The sequence below is a fragment of the Parasteatoda tepidariorum genome, chromosome 10 (genome assembly GCF_982258835.1).
Source record: "Parasteatoda tepidariorum strain Cologne lab strain chromosome 10, Ptep-v5.0, whole genome shotgun sequence".
NCBI lineage: Eukaryota > Metazoa > Arthropoda > Arachnida > Araneae > Theridiidae > Parasteatoda > Parasteatoda tepidariorum.
Genome location: NC_141764.1, coordinates 70,502,026 through 70,525,270, shown reverse-complemented (window position 1 = coordinate 70,525,270; position 23,245 = coordinate 70,502,026). Strand labels below are relative to the sequence as shown.

The 23,245-nt window shown below is 29.2% G+C and overlaps 1 protein-coding gene across 16 annotated transcripts in view; it reads right to left on the bottom strand.

The window, feature by feature from the left end:
• The window catches only part of LOC107436243 (uncharacterized), a 336,656-nt gene that overhangs the window by 215,841 nt on the left and 97,570 nt on the right, over positions 1-23,245 (bottom strand). For 6 of the 16 annotated variants that reach the window (XM_087152633.1, XM_087152644.1, XM_087152646.1 and 3 more), the window contains exon 1: positions 9,221-9,642. The exons of the other annotated variants lie outside the window; for them this stretch is intronic. In XM_087152633.1, the coding sequence (XP_087008759.1) occupies positions 9,221-9,288 (68 nt within the window). In that variant the 5' untranslated portion in view covers positions 9,289-9,642. Of the gene's footprint in view, positions 1-9,220; positions 9,643-23,245 lie in introns of those variants that run through there. 16 annotated transcript variants of the gene reach the window in all.

The following is a 23,245-nucleotide window of genomic DNA, read 5'->3' as shown; positions in this document are numbered from 1 at the left end:
ATTTTTTGATAAAAATTGTTGTCAAAAAACGTTGTTTACAAAATTAAATTTCATAAAATTATGAGGCTTATGTATACTTTTTGTTCATTTTAATTTTTGAACTAATATGATTCTTAAAACTATAGAATGTAAAGTTTAAATGGGCCTTTCATGTTATATCATTAAATTTAGTAATACTATTTCTCGGGCATTAGGTTTTAACTCTTATAAGAATATACATATTTTTTTCTGTTAATGTACAAATATTTTTCCGGTGTGTTTTGGATATTCCTTCTCTAATAAAAAGAGATACCATTTTGTTTTCGTTTGCATAAGAAAGAATGTCAAGCATTTTTCTTTTTTAAATTTAATTAGCCACAATAAAGAAGGAACGTTGCAATGCTACGTGCTGCATTAACGACGTCTCTAGAGTAACTGAATGACTATTCATATAGAAATCGCAGGTATTAGTCTCAAACAACAACGCCCCCTATAGTTCGTTGCGATCGCGAATAATATTTATAGGATTGCAATACCTTTATAACTTACGTCAGTTTTATGCTGATGACAACCAAACCAATAAGAAAATTAATGAGGGAAAACTGGATCCTACCACGTGATTTTCAACCAGTAAAAATGCACCGACAACAATGGAAAACTGCGATCAATTAAGCCTAACGGCTATTTTTAAACTTGAATAAATGTTTCATTACCACACTAATTTATAATGTTTAAGAAGGGGATGAGAGCATTAGAAATTGCAATTCATTTTAGCGTATTTGGATTCCATAAATTCAAAATGACTGTTTTTATGAGAATGACCTGTAGGCAGCAAATGGTACAAATATTTTTCCGATGTGTTTTGGATATTCCTTCTCTAATAAAAAGAGATACCATTTTGTTTTCGGTTGTACAAGAAAGAAGATCAAGCATTTTTCTTTTTTAAATTTAATAAGCCACATTAAAGAAGGAACGTTGCAATGCTACACGCTACATTAACGACGTCTCCAGAGTAACTGAATGACGGTTCATATGGAAATCGCAGGTAAGCGTCTCATACAACAACGCCCCCTATAGTTCGTTGCGATCGCGAATAGATTTTTTACGAAAATTGCCCGCAAAAAAAATGACAACTAATATATTTTAGTTCACGGGCCAAAAGGAAGGCTTAGCGGGCCGGATGTGGTGCACGGGCCGCCAGTTGGTAACCACTGCCATAGAATAACGATAATTTGATCGTTTAAGCATGTACAGTTTACTCTGTAGCTTTTAGACGTAGAATTTGCGTATTCTTTTTTTATCTTTCTGTTTAACAAATGTTAGCAATATAAGCAATAATAAATTATATCATCCGCTTTTCCTTATTATTTATCAATTAATCATCCGCAATAGAGATAAAATGCATTTTGCGAGGGATTTTAGCTATTTATGATCTATTAACTAATAAATTAACTTTTAAATTGTTTATTTTTCACTTTAACGATCTATCATTAGTTATTTCATAGAATAACTAGTTATTTCGGGAATAACTAGTTATTTCATAGAACTAGTTATTCTACGAAATAACTGAATTATATACTTTAAAGGTAACATATACATAATTTATACTAAAAATGCAATGTATTTACACATAAACTGAGACATTAAAAACATTTCAAGCTGCAAAATAAAATTATTCGTCATTTTAAAAAATGGTAGTGATTTAACGTGTGAAAGCTGTTTTTTTTTTTTTTTTTTTTTGTCTTTCAATACCTGAGAACGTTAGTAATTTTCAAAATATGCAATTTACTTACTGCAGAACATTCTAATCACATAATTAAACACGCAATGACTCAATATTGCACTTATTTTTCAAAGTATTTAGCAATGTCTAAAAACGCAACCACCGCTAAGATTCCTAATTAAAATGCAACTTAACAAATCAAGTTGTAGTAGCATGTAGATTAATTACTAACAGGAAAAGTTTTAAACTAAAACAGAATCGTACATTTATGAAACTGATTAGCCTAAATTCGTGGTTTTCTTAGAACATTTCGTAGCGGCGTAACGTTGAAGAAACGATTCATTATTCATAGATCGTTAAATTATTAATGATTTGTTACTACATACAAACAAAAACATTTTCTCTATGCGGTCAAGCCAGTCACGAAAATTTTTCTTCTAGTTAAATTTATTACCCAAGTTGGATAAGTTCGTTGGGCTAAATAGGGGCCAATTAAGTTGTTGTAAAGAGTAATTGATACTATTTTATACATTTTTCGAGTAAATGTCGTGTAGAGCGATTAATTTTAAGTGTGTTTTTACTTTTTGATTTTGGTGCGAGTATTTTCAATTCATAAATCTCGAGCAAATCGAATGGTAGGCCTCTGTATTATAGATAATTTAAGCACAAGATACTGAAACTAGTATCAGCCGCCACGCCAAATTGGCGACCTTATCAGTTTAGAGATCCTAAGATAAGATTTCTGAAAATGAAAATGGGGTTTAATTATTTAATTTGTAAATTTGAACAAAACAAGTGAGTATTTTAAATTTATTTTTTAAAAAAAAAAACTTGTGTCAAAAAATCCACTTTGTTTTTCGATCATTCGTTTTCGACTAATTCTCACTCTTCAATTTTCACTTCATATCTACAGACTCTAATGATTCTAAACATTTTAGTTTTAATTTTTATTGGAGATACATCAAAAAAATTTCATTTTTATTTTTTAATATCTCTATCGCTGTTTTATAAAAAAAATTGCCTGTCAATCTATGAAAATTAAACCAATAAAAATTACCTATTTTATATATTGCTACCTGTTACTTTTACCGGTTATCTTTCAAAACTGAAAAAAATTCTCGAAAAAAAAAAGAATAATTTAATTTTGTTTCAAAAGAACCAAATTTTTTTTATAAATATGTACATCCTTTTTATCATTTAGATAAAGATAACTCTCGAGAAGGCATTTAAAGAAAAGAAAGTAATAAAATTTCTTTCAAATAATTTTTAAAAAATTGTGACGTCCTTATTCTTAAATTTAAAAAAAAAAATTCTTTTCAGAAATGCACAAAGCTCAAACTAAAGTGATCGCGTCTACAACTTTTGATCTAATGACTGTCATGTCTCATCTAGAATATGCTAATTAATTTGTGTATATGACATTAGACCAAAAACGGCGAATTTAGACACAAAAACATACTTTTACTGAATAAATATCTTTTTTTTCTTTCTTTTTTTTTTGGCAGATTTGGATTTTTGGCCCTCGAAATATGGGGTAGCCACAATCTAGAAAAATATGATCTCAACAGTTTGGGCAAAGCTGTGGTTTAAAATTTGGATTCCTTAATGTTATTTGAACTTGTTGTGTATTTCGCCATAGCTCATGAGCTAAAAGCGAATTCGAAGATTTTAACACATAATTGTTCAACTTCGCGAAAGTCAAAGATAAATCCGTGAAATTGATTATTTTTTATACTTCATCATTTAATTTATTGATAGTGTTAAACATTTCGAATTGTAAGATCTACACATTTCCTACCATTTTAATCTACGTAGATTTAAATTGAATTGAAAATTAGAAAAATAATCGGTCCACTAGTACTTGAGAAATTATATAATTTAAAAATATGATCTCTTTGAGAAAACGAAATACACAAAAAGTGAAATTAGCATTAGGGGTCAAAACTTGCAACCACTTTTCTAAACAAACGATTAGGAAGACTAAACTTAGCGGATTGCGGCTACTCCCCCCAAACCATAGATATTGAGTTTAACAGGACGCCATAACACGGGAGAAACTTTTCATTGCAAATTCTCTTCCATCTTCATAACTAATTTTAAATTAACTAATTTATTTTCCAAGTTCTTATTTCTTTAAAAATATGAAATTATACTAAATAAATACTTAATGTATAACTATACAAAATTTCTTAAACTATTACTGACAACGTAACAAAATGAATAATATCTATAGTGTTGTCAATATATATAGAAATATCCGAACTTATAGTCGTGCCACATAAGAGAAATATATATGATATATATAATATCTTCCATTTACTATACTGCTATACACGAATACACTAAATAAAAAATCATCAAACCGCAAATATCTTCAGATTTTTTTTACTCTCTGTAATTAAAAATTTATTCAATTGTTTTTCATTTACAGCCCTTTTAACACAATATAAAAATTCAAATTTAGTATATCGCAATGCAATATTAAAACTAAAATTTGCTTTATTTTGCTCATTTGTGTAAAAAGTAACTTGACGGCATTAAATAAACATTTTCCATAATACCGTAATGAAATCTATTCTTAAGAGCCTAAAGAACTTATTCCAGAAAATAAAAGTATAAATATTTGACATTATTGCCCGTAAAATCAAAACTTAGTAAATTTTGCCACTAAAATAATTATTAAAATATTCCGTAAGACTGAGAATTGCAAAGAGAGGAAGACACCTGCTGCCATCTATACGCGAGATGGGAAGTATTGGCTACTTCCTAATCTGAAGGCCATCCAAACGTCTTTTTCTACCGGTCCTTTTTCTGTAAATAGGTCTTTATTAGCACGTGGCCTTGCTTGCGGCCTACCGCTCGACCGTTGATAATTTTAAGCTACTAGAACTCGAGCAGATTAAGAACTTTTACAAGTGTATTTCCTAGAAGATTGAATATTGTTTGAAAAATAAAATCATTTCTTCAAAATGTTTGTTTACTTAATGTTTAGAAGTAGTGGCTTATATTTAAGTATAAGGTACAATGGACTATTCGCAGAGGTAGGTATTCAAGCATGCGGAAAATCACATATTTTAGGGCAATATTAAAATAAGCATAAACCGATTATAGTATATTTTTATAAAAGAAAAAAAAGAGTTTTAAACTTAAAAAAAAAAAAAAAAAAAAAGGTGCAAGGTTATTTTTACGTTGTTCAAGGCCAGGCGTGTTATAGTCTCCTAGAGAAAACAAAACTTTAAAAAAAAAAATAGATAAATAAAAATTAAAATTTGTAAGCTTTAGCCTTTCTCAACAAAAGTTTTGAAATTTTGGCTTTCAAAATTTCAATTTTCATAAATATACTAAAATATTAATTTCTAACTGATCTATCAGAACTTTAATTCCAACGAATAGGGGCAATTGTCTCCTCAATTCCTGCCTCCTTGAACACGACCTTGCATTGTTAAAATAAAACATGATTCTAAACGAAATATGGCTCAAAAACTCAAAAATTCGTTACCATAAAAACAAAACCTGGATCCAGATAGCATGAAGAATTTCAAATTTTTTTCTTCAAATTTCTACATTCATGAGTTAATTAAAGATAATAGGCATAATAAATACATTTCTAATTTTACAACAGAAAAGTATTAAATGGAAGCTCTTCCTCTTTTTTAACAAAAGTTAAATTAAATTTTGATAAAATTACTCCTAGAGGGCATAGAAACTGGAAACTGTTCGCCAAAGCTTATTAAAAATCATCTTTTGAAATAAACTTGGTAGAATAAATTCACATTCTTTACAAATCAACCATAAGAGCCGTGGAGGCTCAGGGGATAGTGTTCGCCTTCTAATGAGATGAACTGGGTTCAAATCCCGGCGATGGTTGGTCGATTTCGAATTCCGCAACCGGCTAGCACCGACCACAGTGCTGACGTAAAATATCCTCAGTGGTAAACGGATCATGGGTTAGAATCTCCTGCCGGCAGGCTAACCGTGGGAGGTTTTCTTCTCCGTATAACGCAAACGCATGTTAGTTCCATCAAAAACGACCTCAACGAAAGCAAAATTTATCTTGATTCAGGAGTTCCCTTGTCTTCTGGATTGAGTTCAAAATTACAAGGATACTGAGTAGAACTTTTGTAGTCGTAAACCCGAAAACGGATCGGCAGTTCGACGTTTATAAAATATTTAAAAAAAAAAAACAATTAACCATAAACTTGAAAATTTAAACGTTTTCAAAATTTTATTAAACCTGTTATAGTACGCTCTTACAACAGAGCACATTCATTTTAGATAATTTTTTTTAAATTCATGTCCTTAAATTTAAAAAAAATAATAATAAAATTGCTTTTTTAGCTTCGCTTAAATGTGAGTTTCCCAATTCGGAAGAAAGGGTTTCACCGTGAATTTTAGAAAAGTAGGTTGTGTATTTAGAATCACATGAAAAAAGCACCGAAAAAAAAAACTCATTAACTATTATATAAATTTAATGTCCAATTCGACTTGAGCCACTAAACCGGCCAGAGTCGAATTGAACCAGATTGAACCCAATTTAATAATTATTCGAACTTGATTTGATACATTTTTTAAAAAAACTTAATATACAATATTTAAGTTGAATGGAAAGGAACTTTTAATAATAATATTTATAATGCATTTATCTTATATATATAATAGCATTATTATAAACAATGTATCAGTTAAATCAATCAACAATAGTATCTGGGGTGTTTAACCTTTTGAAAAGTTGCAACAAATATATTTTAGATAACCGATTTTTTTTTTAAAATAAATAGTTAAAAAAGTATTGTTTGTATATTATTCTATCACAATACATAAGTGTGATTATTGAAATTTAAAGAAATTTCGAAACTGCTGGAGAGAATCATTTTGTTAAATAGTTTGAAGAAATTAAGTTCCTTACGTAAACTTTAAATTAGTGCTAAACATAATTTTTTTTTAAATAAAATATCAAATTTCATTCGCATAAATGCTTAACGACATTAAATTCGAGCTAAAAAGCCTAAATTGAATCGGTTGTTTAACTCATACAATTACTAACGAAGTGTTCGTTTCTTTTTTACGATTATTAGTACTGCATTTTGTTCTTACCTACCTTTTTACCGGTGCTGTTTTTTCTGAACATCAATTGTTTATAATCTGTTAAAAGTTTTTTTATTTTTTATTTTTTAAGAGGACCCATTTGTTTTGCACTAACAGTTCGTAATGCAAACTTTAAATTTAATGTTCGTAATGTTCCAAGTTGAACCATAATATTGTGTAATCCAGTTTAAGAAAATACGATATGGTAAACTTTGATTCATATTAAGTTTGCGGAAAATTCGAACTATATTTTGGTTCGAATTTTTTTTAAACAGATTCCGGTCATGATAAATGTAACTTATTTTAAAGGATAGAAAAGGGACATTAAAATTTTATTTATTATCTTGTGTTTACGCCTAACATTATGAAATAAATGTATATGTATAAACAATAACGTAATAAATGATAACGAAGTTAAACAAATGATATAAAATCCCAGATTTTGTGAAATTTTATAATTCTTAAAACTTGTTCTTATTATGAAAAATGCAAAATAAGTAATTACTAGTTCAAAAATATTAATAGCAGTTAAACATTAAAAGAATCAGAAATCATTAAAGCTTTTTTAAATTTTTAAACATTTCGCCCTATATCTAACATTAAAAGAAATACTCTCATTATATGAGCAAAATGTGAAACGAATATGCTGACTACGCATGTTCAAATATAGAAAAACTGCATTGATATTTTTTATCAGCAATACAGCAGAAATTTGTAAGTCTTGTAGTCTATGGATAAAGAATAATGTGTAATTTAAAAATTAGCTAGACAAATGTGTCTTTTACTTCTATTCAAAAATAATAAAAAGAAAGAAAAAAAACCAAATGATTCAATAAATGTAAAATTTTTATAATAGTTTTCTATTTTTAATCTTAAACTTTGTTTCAGAATGAAAAACTCATTCAGCAATAATTTCAATTTCATGAAAATAAATAATCATAAAGTAAAAAACGTCATTGATATTTTCTATAAGTGAACACATTAAAATTTGCAAACTTTTTTTTAATTATTATTTCTATAGAATAACTTGCAATTCAAAAAAATATCCTAATAGACATGCCCCTTTTTTAATCATTAGAGTTAAAAGCTAAAAGACCTACTTTTTCTTTTTTAACCACGGGATTCAATAAATGCAAACTTTTCATAACAGTTTTTTTAATTTTCTGTCTTTTCTTTTCTTTTTTCTTTGTAAAAAAAAAGGCACCTCAACGTATTTATGAGTAATTTTTTTTTTTTTGCAGTGGAATGGATAAATAAATTGGTAGCGAAAATATTTTTAATAGAAAACAAATACGGAGCTAAGCCAAAATATTAGAATAAACAGTGCCCTTAGTAAGGGTGAGTTAATTAGGCTAATTTGACTAATCAACTAGCCTACCGGACACGTGAATTGGGCTATAAATTGGCTAGTATGGTAAACAAAATATTATGAACATGTCAGTTAAAAATTTATAGTTTGAGTCTCAATAGCTCAACGAATAAATAAATTCAATATGCAGCTTGCAGTTACTCATAATTTTTCATACAAATTTTCTCATAACTTGTTTTACATACAGAAACACAAGCTTTAAGTACTATAATTGCACCATTTTAAAAAAAAAATTTTAAGAATCTTTATAATGCATTAATACTGACTTTTTGGATATGGTTAAATAGTTGTGTTTATTACCTCAAAGAACACTATAATAATTTTACACTTATGTGCCAAGAAATGTTTTTAAACAAATGTTTTGAGAAAAATATGATTCTCACTGTGAAAGAAATATATCTACAATTGGCGAGGAAATTTAATTTTCAATCCCAATATTATAAACGAAATTTATAAATTTTAAAACTTAAAAATAAATAAAGAAATTTCGGAGAAACTGCAAAATGCAATTATTGTGTAAAGAAACAGTTTTCTTTACACAATTATAATTGCATTGTGCAGTGTATTCTTTAAAAACAAAAAAAATTGGTTATTTTATTCGCCTAATAATGCAAACACAACAGCTAAAACTTGTTTAATTCATTTTTTGCATTAATAAACATTTTCTTTCTTCGCTTACATAATAGAAACAAAATGAATACATTAGTTACAATTCGTAATTTAATTAATGACCCCCAGATTCTAGTAGAAACTATTACTTGGTAAACTGGGCATTTCGCAGAAAAATTGCATAAATATTGTTATTGAAATTGATATGTTAATATATAAGACAAATATTTTAATAACAATAAACTACAGGCACAATATTTTATGCTTTAGTCTATAACTAATTGCTAGTTTTAAATATAAATGGAACACAACGCTTCAATTTATGTGACATTTTTAAGTTCTGCATATTACAGCATTTACTTAAAAATTGGTACTTATATGTAAACAAAAAACTGAATTAATCATTGAAAATATAAAATTAAAATATATATATGTATATAAAATAATAAACTCACTGATATTTCGTCATGTCACACGCTGTAGGGGTTTCAACACTTTTCAATTTCATGATAGACAGCGACATGGGTTTTAGTTAAACATTCGATTATTGACACAGCACAAAACACATGTTCTAAAACTCGAAATAAAATAACAACAACAAGCGAACACCTGCCAATGTCATAAAAGACTGGAAAACATTGAAAAACTCACGTCGTATCCTGTAAATTGTTACGGAATTTTAAATATAAATCCTTTAAATAAGTGCTGTAAATTAATAATCCAAGCCGAAGTTAAATATCCAAGGCAAGACAATCAAAACACTCCACTATAAAGTTTACAACCGACTTCGTTTTTTTGATTTGCAAAACTCGACCAGCATTCAACAGTCTGCGCTAACAACTCTAGACCAATCAACAACGTCTTGCCCTCGACCAATAAGAGGGCAGGGAACTATACGACACGCGAACAGCGTCTGCTCTAAAAGAAGTTTTCTTTTCTTTTTTTGAATGGAAAGTTTTTTGTTATATGTTTTGCCAGGTGATTTAGGCTTCCCTTTAACTTTGTAGGAAAGAAGTGTTGGACGATTAAAAAAAGGAGCTGATAAAAAATAATTCTATATTCCTGATTATAATCTCATCCTAGATCTCCAAACTCGCTTTATAAATTTTTCCCCCCGGTATAAAAAAACTTGAAAATAAAAGGGAAAAAGAATGCAATTGTTTAATGTGATGGTTAACTAAAATAACAGTTAATCGAAAGCTATAATTTATTTCATCGCTTAAATTAATAGTTAAACAAGTATTAAACTGGAGAAACTGGATTTGAACAGGGTGAATGCATCACAAAATATTTTTAAATAACGATGCCATAAAATTAATTTTTTAAACGTGATTTACCGACAGTTTAAAAAGAATTTATACGTAAACATAAGTAGGGAAATTTAACCAACAATAATTTGAAAAAGAATATCAGGTTATTTCGAGAAAAAAGGAGAGAGGAAAAAAGAAATGTAATTCCACAAATAATAGTGCTAAAAATGTAAACTGCAATCGTTTGCATTGTTGTAGTTTGCAAACGATATTTGGAAAATGCAATTGTTTAATGTGTTAAAATTATCAAAGATAATTTTTGATCAACAAATTTAAAAATCATCTAAAGTTATCACAGTTCCTTTTTTTTTTTTTTTTTTCTCTCTTATCTTATTTTTACAACAGCGCCCACATTTTTTCTCTCAACGATTTTTCTGAACAACGATTTTAAATATTTTTATTCAGATATTCAGTCTCACTTAATCTTTTTTAAAAATGAATTTTTTATATCGATAGAAACCTACAGATTAATTAATTTTTTTTGTTAAGACTTTAAACTGCTTTTATTAAAAAAAAATTTAGTACTGAGTTATCATTTTCCGTTTAATTAACCATTAATGCTAGAAACAGCTATAAGGGAATGAAATATCTAAATGTCTTAATTTAGTAAAATCGCCTTTAAACTTTGCTCATTATCGTAAAGTTAGTCTTCAAGTAGTTACGATTATGAGCAGATTTTATTTTATATTTTATAATATTGTTGAACAGTCGACCCAATTATGAGTTCACAACTATCCGTGTTCGACTACGTGACCTTGTAATTTTATACCCAATACAGAAGACAAGGGAACTCCAACTCCTTAATCAAGCATTGGGACAAACTAGCCTGTCATAGAGGAATTTTTGATGTCACTAACCTGCATTTGAGTTACATAGAGAGGAAAATCTCCCATGGTTAGCCTGACCGCAAGGGGTCTCTAATCCATGATCAGTCTACCACTGGGGATATTTTATATCAGCACTGTGGTTGGTGCGCGCCGGAAACAGAGTTCGTATCAACCAGCCACAGCTGGGATACGAACCAAGGACATCTCATAGTGAGGCGAACTCTCTATACCCCGAGCCACAAACAAACAAAAATAAAATAAAATAATAACAATAAAATCATTAAATTAAGAGTAGTAATTTGCTCATTTAAGTTCCAGACTCAAGTTCTGCCTACTAAAAAGTACAGGAGCGTCGTACAGGTCTGTTCCAACCCTACTGCACCCCAGCAAATAACTTTTAATTTAATGGATTAACCTTCTGACTTCGAAACTCTCTAATAGAGGCTCCACAAGCATATTCCAAATTTAAATTGCTTAAAATACTCATCATATTTTACTGACATAAAATCATATTTGAATGATTTTAACTGCATATATTACTTAATTTTCTGCGCAGTAAAGCATGTAAAGTCAAATAAAAAAGTTTAGAAAAAGAAAAAAGGTTTTCTGTGCAATTATTTCGTTAAATACTTGAAATATGATCATTTTATTTCATTTTATTACCGTCGTTGAACAGCCGACCCAATTTTGGGTTTACGACTACTAAAGTTCAACTCCGTAGCCTTGTAATTTTGAACCCAATCCAAAAAACAAGGAAACTCCTGGATCAAGTATTGGGAGAAATTCGTTTTCGTGAAGGACTTTTTGATAGAACTAATCCGCATTTGTGTTACACAGAGAGGAAAACCACGAAAAAAAACCCACTGTTAGCCTGACGACCAGCAGTCTCTAACCCATGATCCGTATACCACTGAGGATAATTTACGTCAGCATTGTAGTCGGTGCGAAACAGGTGCGGATCGACCAGTCCTCGCTGGGATTCGAACCCAGTTCACCCCAATGGAAGGTGAACGCTTTATCCCCTGAGCCACCACGACTCTGGAATATTATGATTTGATGAATATAAACAGTATGATTTACGCATTTGTTAAAACAAAAACAAGCACAAAATCCAATTTAAGAATTCGGAATGTCATCATTAGGCCTATTACTTCGAGTGTCTCACATTAGCCATATTATTTAGCGTGACATCAGCCCCATTAATTTAAGTGTCTCACACGAGCCCAGTTGTATTTGATCTCCTAATTTGAAGTAAAAGTTTTACTATCTAAACAATTTACTATTTACTACAGATGGAAAGAAATATTGTGATAAACCAATTTCTAAATCCCCATTGATGATGTGCTTCAAAAATTAATAATTTTATTGACGTTTGAGAAGTAGATCTACGCAAAAGCGCAAATTTTATTCCTTAAGAGCAAGCGAGGAAACAATATGTCGAGGTTTGATATTAAATCTAGGCGAATATAACGAGGTTTTATATTAAATCTAGGCATGTCGAGGTTTGATATTAAATCTAGGCGAATGTAACGAGGTTTGATGTTAAATATAGGCATGTAGAGGTTTGATATTAAATCTAGGCGAATGTAACGAGGTTTGATGTTAAATATAGGCGAATATGTAGAGGTTTGATATTAAATCTAGGCGAATATAACGAGATTTGATATTAAATCTAGGCATGTCGAGGTTTGATATTTAATCTAGGCGAATGTAACGAGGTTTGATGTTAAATATAGGCATGTAGAGGTTTGATATTAAATCTAGGCGAATGTAACGAGGTTTGATGTTAAATATAGGCGAATATGTAGAGGTTTGATATTAAATCAAGGCGAAATATGTCGAGATCCGATATTAAATCTAGGCGAATCGAATTCGATAAATTTAATTTCTCAGTGATCTCACTAGTTATTTGCTGATTTGCAACAATTATCGCCATTATCGTGTCTTCATCAGCTTCAACTAGCCTGGATTAATTTAAATCAAAATGAGCGGAAATTATAATATTTGAATAATTTATGGTTATGAAATACATCTTGAAACACCGGTGTTTTTTACCGCGTTAAAACAATAATTTTTCCGATTTCCAATTATTTGCAGTTATTTAGATCTAAGAAAAACAGTTATCCATCGTTGAAATTTCATTAATTTACAAAAATCAAATTATAAAAAAAATGTCTGACTACTTTTTTTTTTTTTGGATTTTATACTTTGGTACAAGTATAATTCCGCTAATCTAAGAAATTTTTTTAATCACTATTAGACTCTTGATTATAATTAAGAAATACAAAAATATGTATAATTAGAGTGTCAGGAAAAAAATATATAAAAAGGACACAGCTGTCCCATCTGCGTCAAAGAGTTAAGCATGGGATAAATTTAAATTTTTGTTTGTCTCCATTAGTAGTCTCATTTTTTTTAAAAAAATATGAATGATTTATGTATTATTCTTAGCATGTGCATTAAATAGCTATTTATCAAACAAACGTCAGTTTCTTTCAACCTAATGATATTCATTTGCTGCTTTTTTTTATGCCTAAGACTTTAAATTCCCCCTGAATAAAAAAAACAATCGATTTTATAATAGCATACTCATTAACAATTTATTATTGTGTTAGCGGATAATTGTTAGGCAGCACTCCATGTATTTCTAAATTAACTCGGTACACTATTTTCAAATTTTTTAATAAATCCTATACTCTAATTTTCTAGAATAGTTCCTTACAAAAAAGAATCTTACTACGCTTTATTTTTATTTATTTATTTCTACTTTACTCATTTTCTTTTACTTTACTTTAAAAAGTTTGTTTAAATATTTTAATCTAATACGGCTATATATATATATAGCATAAGAAATAGACCGATATAGACTGATGGATAGGACGTTAAACGCATGTTTGTGAGATCCCGAGTTCGAATCCCCTAGGCCGAAGAATACCATGTATTAAATGGTGACGGGCGGACGTTAAATCTGTCGGGGTTACTAAGTTCCCATAATAAATCGATACCTCTGGGGGTTCTGAATTAGAGATTGACCGTTCAGGTCAAAATTACGAACTGTGGATGAATGGGTCCTCCCTGTTAAACGGGCTGCGACGTGTGTGTGTGACGTATTCTTGGCTATAGATGGTGCTACTGAAATAAAACAAGCAATGCGCCCTTTGCCTCAAAATCGTTTGGATTCCCATAGTAGACTTGCTGAGCAAGTGGAATTAGGAACAAAAACATTAAAAAAACACTTTTTAGTTAGTTTTTTTTTTCAAATAAAAAATTTTTTTTTTTGGTTATTTACAGTATTTTAGAGAATTATACAACTATAAGACATAAAGCTTTCTCGCAACAGCCCATTGTGAGCCAGGGGGGTAAAAGCTCAAAGGTTGGACCTTAAATAGAGTAATTAATTAGTGTAGACGATATTTTAAGTTTCGAAATCAGACACAAGAATTTGTTTTCAGTGGAAAAAAGTGACAGTTTCAAAAAGATTTGAATTCTTGTGGCTCTCAAAATATTGAGGATATCAACAATCTGGAGAAAGATGGTTCCAATAGTTTAGACAGAAAAGTAGATTAAAGTTGCGTACTTCGCCATATCAAAAAAAAAAAAAAAGCGTAGTTTTAAATTTGGCAAACATGACAGAATACAAAATTTAAGCGAAATTAGTCGAGTAATTTCTGAGAAATAGAATTTCAAAAAAGTCATATACATAAAATTCGATTTCTTAGGAACTGTTCCGCTAATTTAGCTCAAATTTTGTATTTTGCATATAAAACTACGGGATTTAAAATAATTCAAACAACTTTGTACACCTTATTTATCTTATAGAACTAGTATACCTTATTATCAATTCAAAATGTTTTCGACCATTCTTAAAAATATAATAAAAAATAGTAAATATTTAATAAAAGTTATACTTTGCATAAAATTATCTTTGGATAAACGAATTTTATAATTGTGTGTAAAAATTTTTCAATTCACTTAAAAAGTTCTCGAGATATAGCGAAATACTTAAATTTAATTTGCAGTGCACCAAAAAAAAAAAAAAAAAAAGACCACTCTGAACAACTCTTGATCGAATCTTCACTTTCCAGCACTCAATCTTAATGGTTCGAGAGGGTGACCTTAAATATGCTAATTAATGAGTGCAAACGATTTTAATTTACGAAATTAGACCCCAAAACCAGGGCTAGAGAGGATAGAAGGGCTGGTTCACTCCTTTGAAGTAGCTCTCGCCGAGCCAATTCTCCGATTTTCTCTAGTGACGTCAGTTTGGCGCAAAGCTCGCACTTTTACTTCAAGAACGGAGCGTTCGGCCTTACTAGCTCTAACTAATATTGAAGCATTTCCTTTTGCGAGATATTCTAAGACATTTGTTATTTTCTATAATGACTTTCCTCAGTTTTTGCTGTGAATTTACAAGATTTTAAAACTATTGTCGAAATGCCAGTTTGCGCGATTGCTACTTGAAAAAATTTTGATAGAAAAACAAAAGGAAAAAATATAATTTTCCGCGTGTTCCCTAAAGTAAATGAACAACTATGTAAAAAATGGATTCCGAAATGACACAGCTAATATAAAACAGCAATACGTTCGTTCTGTCGTTAAGAACTTTTATAAAAATTCATTATCTAAATAGAAACCGCCTCATTACTTCAAAAAGAAAGGCAGGTGAAAAAAATTAAAAAATGGATTAAGTCAAAGAAAATTAAAATGTAAATAAAAAGTATAAATAAAATATATAGTAAATAGTTGGAATTCTCCTAATTTCATAACATATTTTTTAATGTAGTTATTCTAAATATTTATGATTTTTTTTTAAAAATTATATTCTCTTCAATTTAAATCTCTATAAATTATATCATCGTAAATTTAAATGTCTATAAACAATTGTAAAATTTCTAATGTCATTATGAACCTAAATTATTATTTTGTTTCAGTAATTAGCGTTTAAGGTTGATGTTTCCTAATGATTAATTGTTATTAACGGCATGAACAAATTGCTATTAAAGGCATATTTTAATATCAGGGATTCTAAATTTAACTCAACTTATTGTTATAAAAGAATATGTAGATAAAAAAAAGTGTCGATATATGCTTTCATTTTTTTAATAATTAAAGTTAAAACTGAACTTTTTAAAATAAAGTATTTATAGTGTCATTTTTGCCAACTAGTAAAACATTTTTATAAGTTTAAAATGGTATTTTTTTTAAATATAATGGCCACGAAAGTTTTTTTTGAACTATGTTTATGAACGGAAATAATGTGTTAATTACGTAAAGTTTGAAAGCTAATAACCAGAAAAAGTCTAACTTATTTTAACAAAGAGAAAGATGCGAAGTTAGAATAATATCTTTGCTTGCGATCTCCGAGAACTGTGGACACAGTGACGTCATGAGGAGGGAAATCGTAGCTTCAGCTCTAAGAGCGGAGTGAACTAGCCCTTCTATTCTCTTTAGCCCTGCCCCAAAACGCACTTTCTCTGAATAAACAAATCTTTTTAACGTATTCGGATCTCTGATCTCAAAAATTGACGGGTAGTCGAAATTTGGGAAATAGGATCCCCATAGTTAGGATCAGGAGATTCGATCCAGAATTTGGATCCCTTGATGCTAATTTTACTTTTTGCGTATTTCGCCATATCTCGAGAACTTTTTAAACGAATTGAAAATTTCTTGCATAGAATCATAAAATTTGCTTATCTTTACCATATTTCCGAGATTGCGGCTACCCCCGTATGTTTTGGCGGCAAGGAATCCGCATCCGTCGAAGAATAAAAAAGGTATGTTTATTTAGAGAAAGTAAGTTTTTTCTGTCTGATTTTGTAACTTAAAATATCGTCTTCACTTATTAGTATCGCAAAATATCGTATTCATTTTCAGCTCACCCCACCGAGTCAATGGGATTGAGTTCTAGAACATGAAGATCCGACCAAAAGTTATTCAGGGTAGTCCGTTTTTTTCTTTTTTCTTTTCTTTTTTTACTGCGCTGTACATGTGTCGCTTTGGTTGCTAACGTCACACTAGAGCTACTCTAATGGCTATTCTAATAAACTAAAGGCTATTCCAATAGCCCAAGGCTAAATTAATAGTTATTAATAGGCATGGAGCTACACTAATGGCTATATTCTAATAGACTGGTGCTACACTAATGACTATTATATTAGCCTTACAGCTACACGAATGGTTATTCTAATAAACAAACGGCTATTCTAATAACCTATGGCTGCACTAATGGCTATTTTAATAGCCTTAGAGCTACACTAATAGCTATTCTAATAAACTAATGACTATTCTAATAGCCTAGGGCTACACTAATAGCTATTATAATGGCCTTAGACACTCTGGCCTCATACACTAATGGCTATTATAATAAATTAATGACTCGGATGTGGTTATCCTAAATGTTTTTACGAAGACAACACGCCCACTAAATTTTAACAATTTAACTGGTATTCATCCGGCCTTCGTACCGAGCTCCCGAACCCCCAATTTGTGTGCGGACTTTTCCAGTAGTGAAATCACCGAGAGTTTTATATTGTAGTAATTTTCAAGCCACTGAGACAGGTATGGGAGAAAGTGTAAACCTATTAGACAACCAGTCGATGAATCAGATTCGCGCAGATTCTTCACCACCCTACACTGATTTTAACCGTGTACAGATATTCTGTTTTTAGATACTTTAACATAAACCAAATACTGTACACTAAGAACTTATTCACGCGCATTTGCAATTTGTTAATTTCAACTCTCGTATATAAACCATTTAAAACACAAATGGGAACAAAAAAAAAATTATATTCATAAGAAGAAGAAAAAACTAAATAATGTGTTTGGATAATGACACACTTCCGCCAGAATGATGAATGCAGATCAACTTACCGTGAATTAACAATAATTATAACGTATAATGAAGCAGTTTCACACCTTGATGATTTTTTGTTGTTTTCTACACAGAGGCGAAATACTTACGGTTTAAAAAAACAAATACGTAATTTAACGATCATTTTTTGCATCTCTATCACCACGCATGGTTGTTCCCGCACGCAAAATTAAAAGCTTAGAAAATAACTTAACTTATGCGTTGTGGAGATCGGCGCTCACGCACATTTTTAATAAACTTTACGAACAATTTAAAAACAATATCTAGTGTATAAATGTAACCTTAATAATTAGTGAACAATTTATTCAACGAATCTTTAATTTCACATCATTTAAAACTAGAGGTCCTGATATCTAATTTAATTTGAGAGTTACGACAATTGCTTCAAAATTGGGAGAGTTTTAGAAATCGTTACCACCACACTTGGGGACACTTCTTTCCTATCTCACATTCTTTCCGCACTGAGAGCTTTCAGCTTGCATTGATTTTTATTGTACCTTTGATTTTTTTTCAAAATTTTATTTATTTATTTTTAAGTATGATGCTATGTTTGAGTTAAGGATATGTTAAGAGTGATACTTAAATGAGTATCATTTTAATTAAGAGAGTAAATAATTGATAACTTTAAAAAAATTACATTGGTAAATTTCTTTTTTAAATTTAATAATTCTGTCCTTCTTTTACGGATTTCTTAAAATTTATTTTTACTAATTTATTTAACAAATGAAATTGCCTACCTTGAATTTGTGGGGAAAAAATACATTTAGAAAAAGAACTGAATTTATAAGAGTATTTGAAATTTTTCTTGCTGATAGCTGAATTTTTATTAAAACAATGATGCAAACCTGAATGATTGTTTACAAATCGGTAATAAAATAACAGTTATACTAGGTAGAATTTTCTAATATCTCCTCAGTATTCCTTTACGTAAAAGCGTAGCTGCCTCAGCAATATATCTTTTATGTATGCGTTTTAATTATTAATTTGGAGCGGTTGGAAAAAGCTTTTTTTTTTGTTAAAATTTTAAAAATCAAGATTGATACATTAGCCATATTCTTAAGCTATAGGCACTCCACTGATGCCTATAGCGATTGACATCAATGAAAAATCCAAAGGCACCACTTTGAAATTTTTATATTTCGTTACCACATTATTTAATGATTATTATTTGCTATATAGTAAAATAGCATCATATATTTTAAATAAATTAGTATTTACATTACAGAATTCAAAATGTTCCATAACCATTTAGTATAGTCCATAGGCATTTTATATGTCCTCTAACCAGTTAATATACAATATAAAATTTCTTTCCATTGAAATTGAAAACTTTGACCATCGAAGGATCTTTTATTTACTTACCAATTATTTATGATCACGCTCTACCGGATTTAAATCGGTTCAATGGTCGAAGCTGATTTTTTTCAATAAATCCAGAACAAGTGTTATGATAGCGGAGTTTTAAAAATAAAGCTGCATCAAAGCTACTAACTATATAATAGCTTTAGGCTAAAATATAGTTAATACAACTCAATATAAATGAATAAATAAATACGTGCAAGTCATAACAATAATTGAGAATGCAAAGGAAAAAACTAATAGTTTAATGATTGTAAAAAAGTGTTGCCACTAATTTCTTTTTGAAGTCGGGGGAAAAATCGTTTGCTTTTTTTTCTTCACGTCATTGGAATAACTTCTATTTAATGATCCATCGTTATCGTCTGCGTTATCGAAGAAGAGAAACAAACAAAATGAATATTAGACGATAGGAAAGGGGAGAAAAAACCTGTAAAATTCTTTCTGAATGTATAGCTGTTTAAAACAATCGTCACAGTCTATTTGTAAGGCTTGTAAAAAAAACTAATAATTGTTTGTTGTTGATGAAAGGATACCATATTAAAGTATTCTTTTAAGAAGAATAACTAGGGCGCTATTGTTAACCCCAGATCAAAATCGAACTTAGATGACTTTTTTATGCTCTGCTCGATTTCTTTTCTTAAAAACGTTTGGTTGTTTGTATGAAGGGGAACATCACTCTTTCTTTAATAATAAGAAGAAAAAAAGCTTTTTTTTTTAAAGTTTGATCATATAAAAGATAAAAAAATATATATTTATATTTACATTATGCATTGGCTTACATTTAAATGAGTCATTTTAACGAATTTTGTGAAACTAAAGCAAAACGTTGCAATGATGTAAGAACTTTTTGGAGACATTTACTTACGTTTGTTTCGATAACTTCTTCACTTTTTATCAGCTTTACTTAAAATTTTTGTTTTATGTATTATTTATGTAGTTATAATTAACCATGGGATTTTTTTCCAATATTTTTCAATCAAAATGTTGTAGAGCAAACGGAAAAAGCTTTAAGGATAAGAATGAAGTTTGCCATTAGTATAATGGCCCGAATGCCGAGGCCGTCTCACCTCTAACGATCTTGCGTTCATGCTCAAGAATTAATTTTAAGAATTATATGGTTTATGTTGGCTGCGGCATATTTCAACGGGAACCAAAATTTCGGTACTGCGCACAAACGTGCGCACTACCGCATTCAGTCAAAAATAATTTTTTTCTAAAACTTCTAAACTTTGATAAAGAATGGATATTATTTTCATTTCTGATGGCTTTAAGCAACGTTATTTTTCTATGGCAGTTTTTTTTAATCTATGAGAGTGTTTTGGTAGTTTCATAAGAAATGCAAATTAATCAGGCGTTTCAATGTTTAAAAATACTCGATGAAGAAGTATGGCGATAAATGAAATTTTTCCTGCATTTTGTCTAAAACCCTCCTTCAGTATTTTCCTTAATCTTGTATATATAGCTTAATAATATGTAGTTAAGGCGATGGGAAAGTTTGTATACTATAATAAGATGAAAATAGCATTTTATCGTTTTAAGTTCTTAATTGTTAATATTAGAATGATTATTTGTTCTAAAAAGATAATCTTTTCTGTGTCTTATTTCCTGTTTCATTAATTTAATTTTTGATACAAAAGAAAATATTTTTTTTCTAAGGTATGGTAGACAATAAAAAATTCAGGAAAATTTTGGGATAAGTTCATTTTTGAGTTTCGTTATAATCGTTCATTTTTGCTGAAACCTTAATATGGTGCTAAGATCGAACTTATTTACGTTCTTCTTAAATTTGATTATCCGATGGTAGTGCAAATTTGAAAAAAAAGGACAAAACAAAACAAAAACATTTTTTTATTGAATACTTTATTAAGGTTTCATCTCATTATGGTTCAAAATATTAAACTGATTTTTCTGAAAGTGTAGAATAAAAAAATACAAATATATTTGTTTCTGTTTATAATTCTTCACTTGCAACTCGAAAAGAAGTGAAGTGATTATGCCTAACCGTGTGGTATGAATCAGATTTAATTGGATATCTGTAAGTGACGTCGCACATGTGTGTCGGATGTGATTGGCTGCTAAATCGACTAATCCCATGATTTACCTACAATGACGTCACTTCCAGGCATTCGGTTGTTTTATTATTTCTGCAGAGAGTAGAAACTTTGTCGAATAACGTAGAAATAAATATGGTTGTTTTTATTTACCATTTTTATGTGTATAGGTGTGATTAATAAATATACCAAAATGAAACCTCACCTTTTTTAGGCAATAACGAAGAATTATAGAATAAATTAATTTTTTTAAATAAAAAAAAACATGCAATTTTTGATGTTTTTTTTTCCAATATGGATTTATAAGGATATTTAAGAACAACTGATTTAATTTATATTATTCACTTTATTGCAATATTCTTAATATCGCATTTTTGATTCTAGCATCTAAATTGTTTAGATTATAATAATATACTTAATAGAAACATAGATTATTTTGTATACAGATTATTTTAGGCATTCTGATATATCTACAAAGTAAAATATGTTTGTTTAACCCCTTCAAATATATATAAATTGTTATGAGTATGTAAATAATTTAAAAGAGTATGTTAATTTATATATATATATAGTTTATTGTGTGAAGAAAGAATATTTAATGGAATATAAAGATTATTATATGTATGTAGATTCTTAAATACAATATGTAGTTAAATTTGTAAAGGCATATTATTTTATAAAATAAGTAAATAGAATTTATAGAAATAATAAATATGTGTTTCAAGATTTACATTTAAATAGGTTAATAATTTTTGTAAGGATTCTAAAAAAGCGAGATTTACATTTCAAAGCAGCAATTCCACATTTTTGTAACATTTTTCTTAAAGTTCTGTTTGAACCTCCTTTTCTTCCCCTTACAAAAATCATTAGAAAATCGCGTTTTAATTTTACAACTTTTTTATGGCTTTACAAATTTTAAAGATGAAAAGAAAGCAAACGCGTATTTAAGAATTATTTTCTCTTTCTTTTTAATTTTCCTCAAATGCAAACGATTTTAGAAACCTTACCAGGAAAAGAAGTAAGGTGAAAATCATTAAAAAAAAAAAAAAATCGAATGAGTAGCCATCAAAGCGAAACGTATTAGCGGCAGATTTTGGAAAATAGTATGAGAAGTAGATTGATTGTAATTATAAAGAAGTAAAACTTTTCCAGATAAGATGGAAAAAATGTTTTCAAGTAAAGAAGTCTTTTAAAGCACCTTGAACTGAAAGAAATCTTGTTTTTGGCCGACCTTCTGACGGTCGGTCTTTTTCTTTTTTACAATTCGAAGCTCGTTATGCATATTTCACTTGATTAATATTGTTCGAAAGTCGTGATTTAAATTTAGGATGAGCCGTTCTACGTGATTTAAGTTATTAATAACAGTTTTCAGGAAGTTAAATAATGTAATATATTAAACTACAGAAGATATGAGATTAAAAATAGGAAAAAAGGAAGTTGCGTGGAAATATAGTAGTATTTTTTCACTTAAAAAACAAGCTTTCATTTTAATTTTGAGCGAAACTTTCAACGAGAACATGAATAAGAACGACCATTTTTAAATAGGCATGAACAAGATCGAATTAAAATAAAATGAGCAAACTAAAAAGAATGAATGCTTTAATCTCAAATGCTTATTTAATTATTTTATGTATTTTCAATTAAAAACATTTCAAAACGATTTTGAAAAATCGTAGATTAAAATTTTTCTAAATTAGAATAAATTCTTTTATAGGAACAAAATTGCGATTTTCACGAAGCTTATAATATAATATTCTTGACTCAGCGGAAAATACGAAGCTACAAAAAGGGAAATAATCCTAATGAGGAGAAAAAGTACATTTTATGCTATGCATAAATTAACCAAAATAGCATGAATTAAGCACAAATACAAGCACAAAAATAAACGTAATATAGTTTCGGCTCTAATACACGAATTTTCTTCAGTGTCTAAGCACAACATGACAGAAGAAATTAACAAGACAAAAACGCTACACTAGACAAAAAATAAAAAAAGCGATTTATTTAATAAAAACAGAAGGAACTTGAACAAGATATTAAAAGGAATGAATGAGAAACG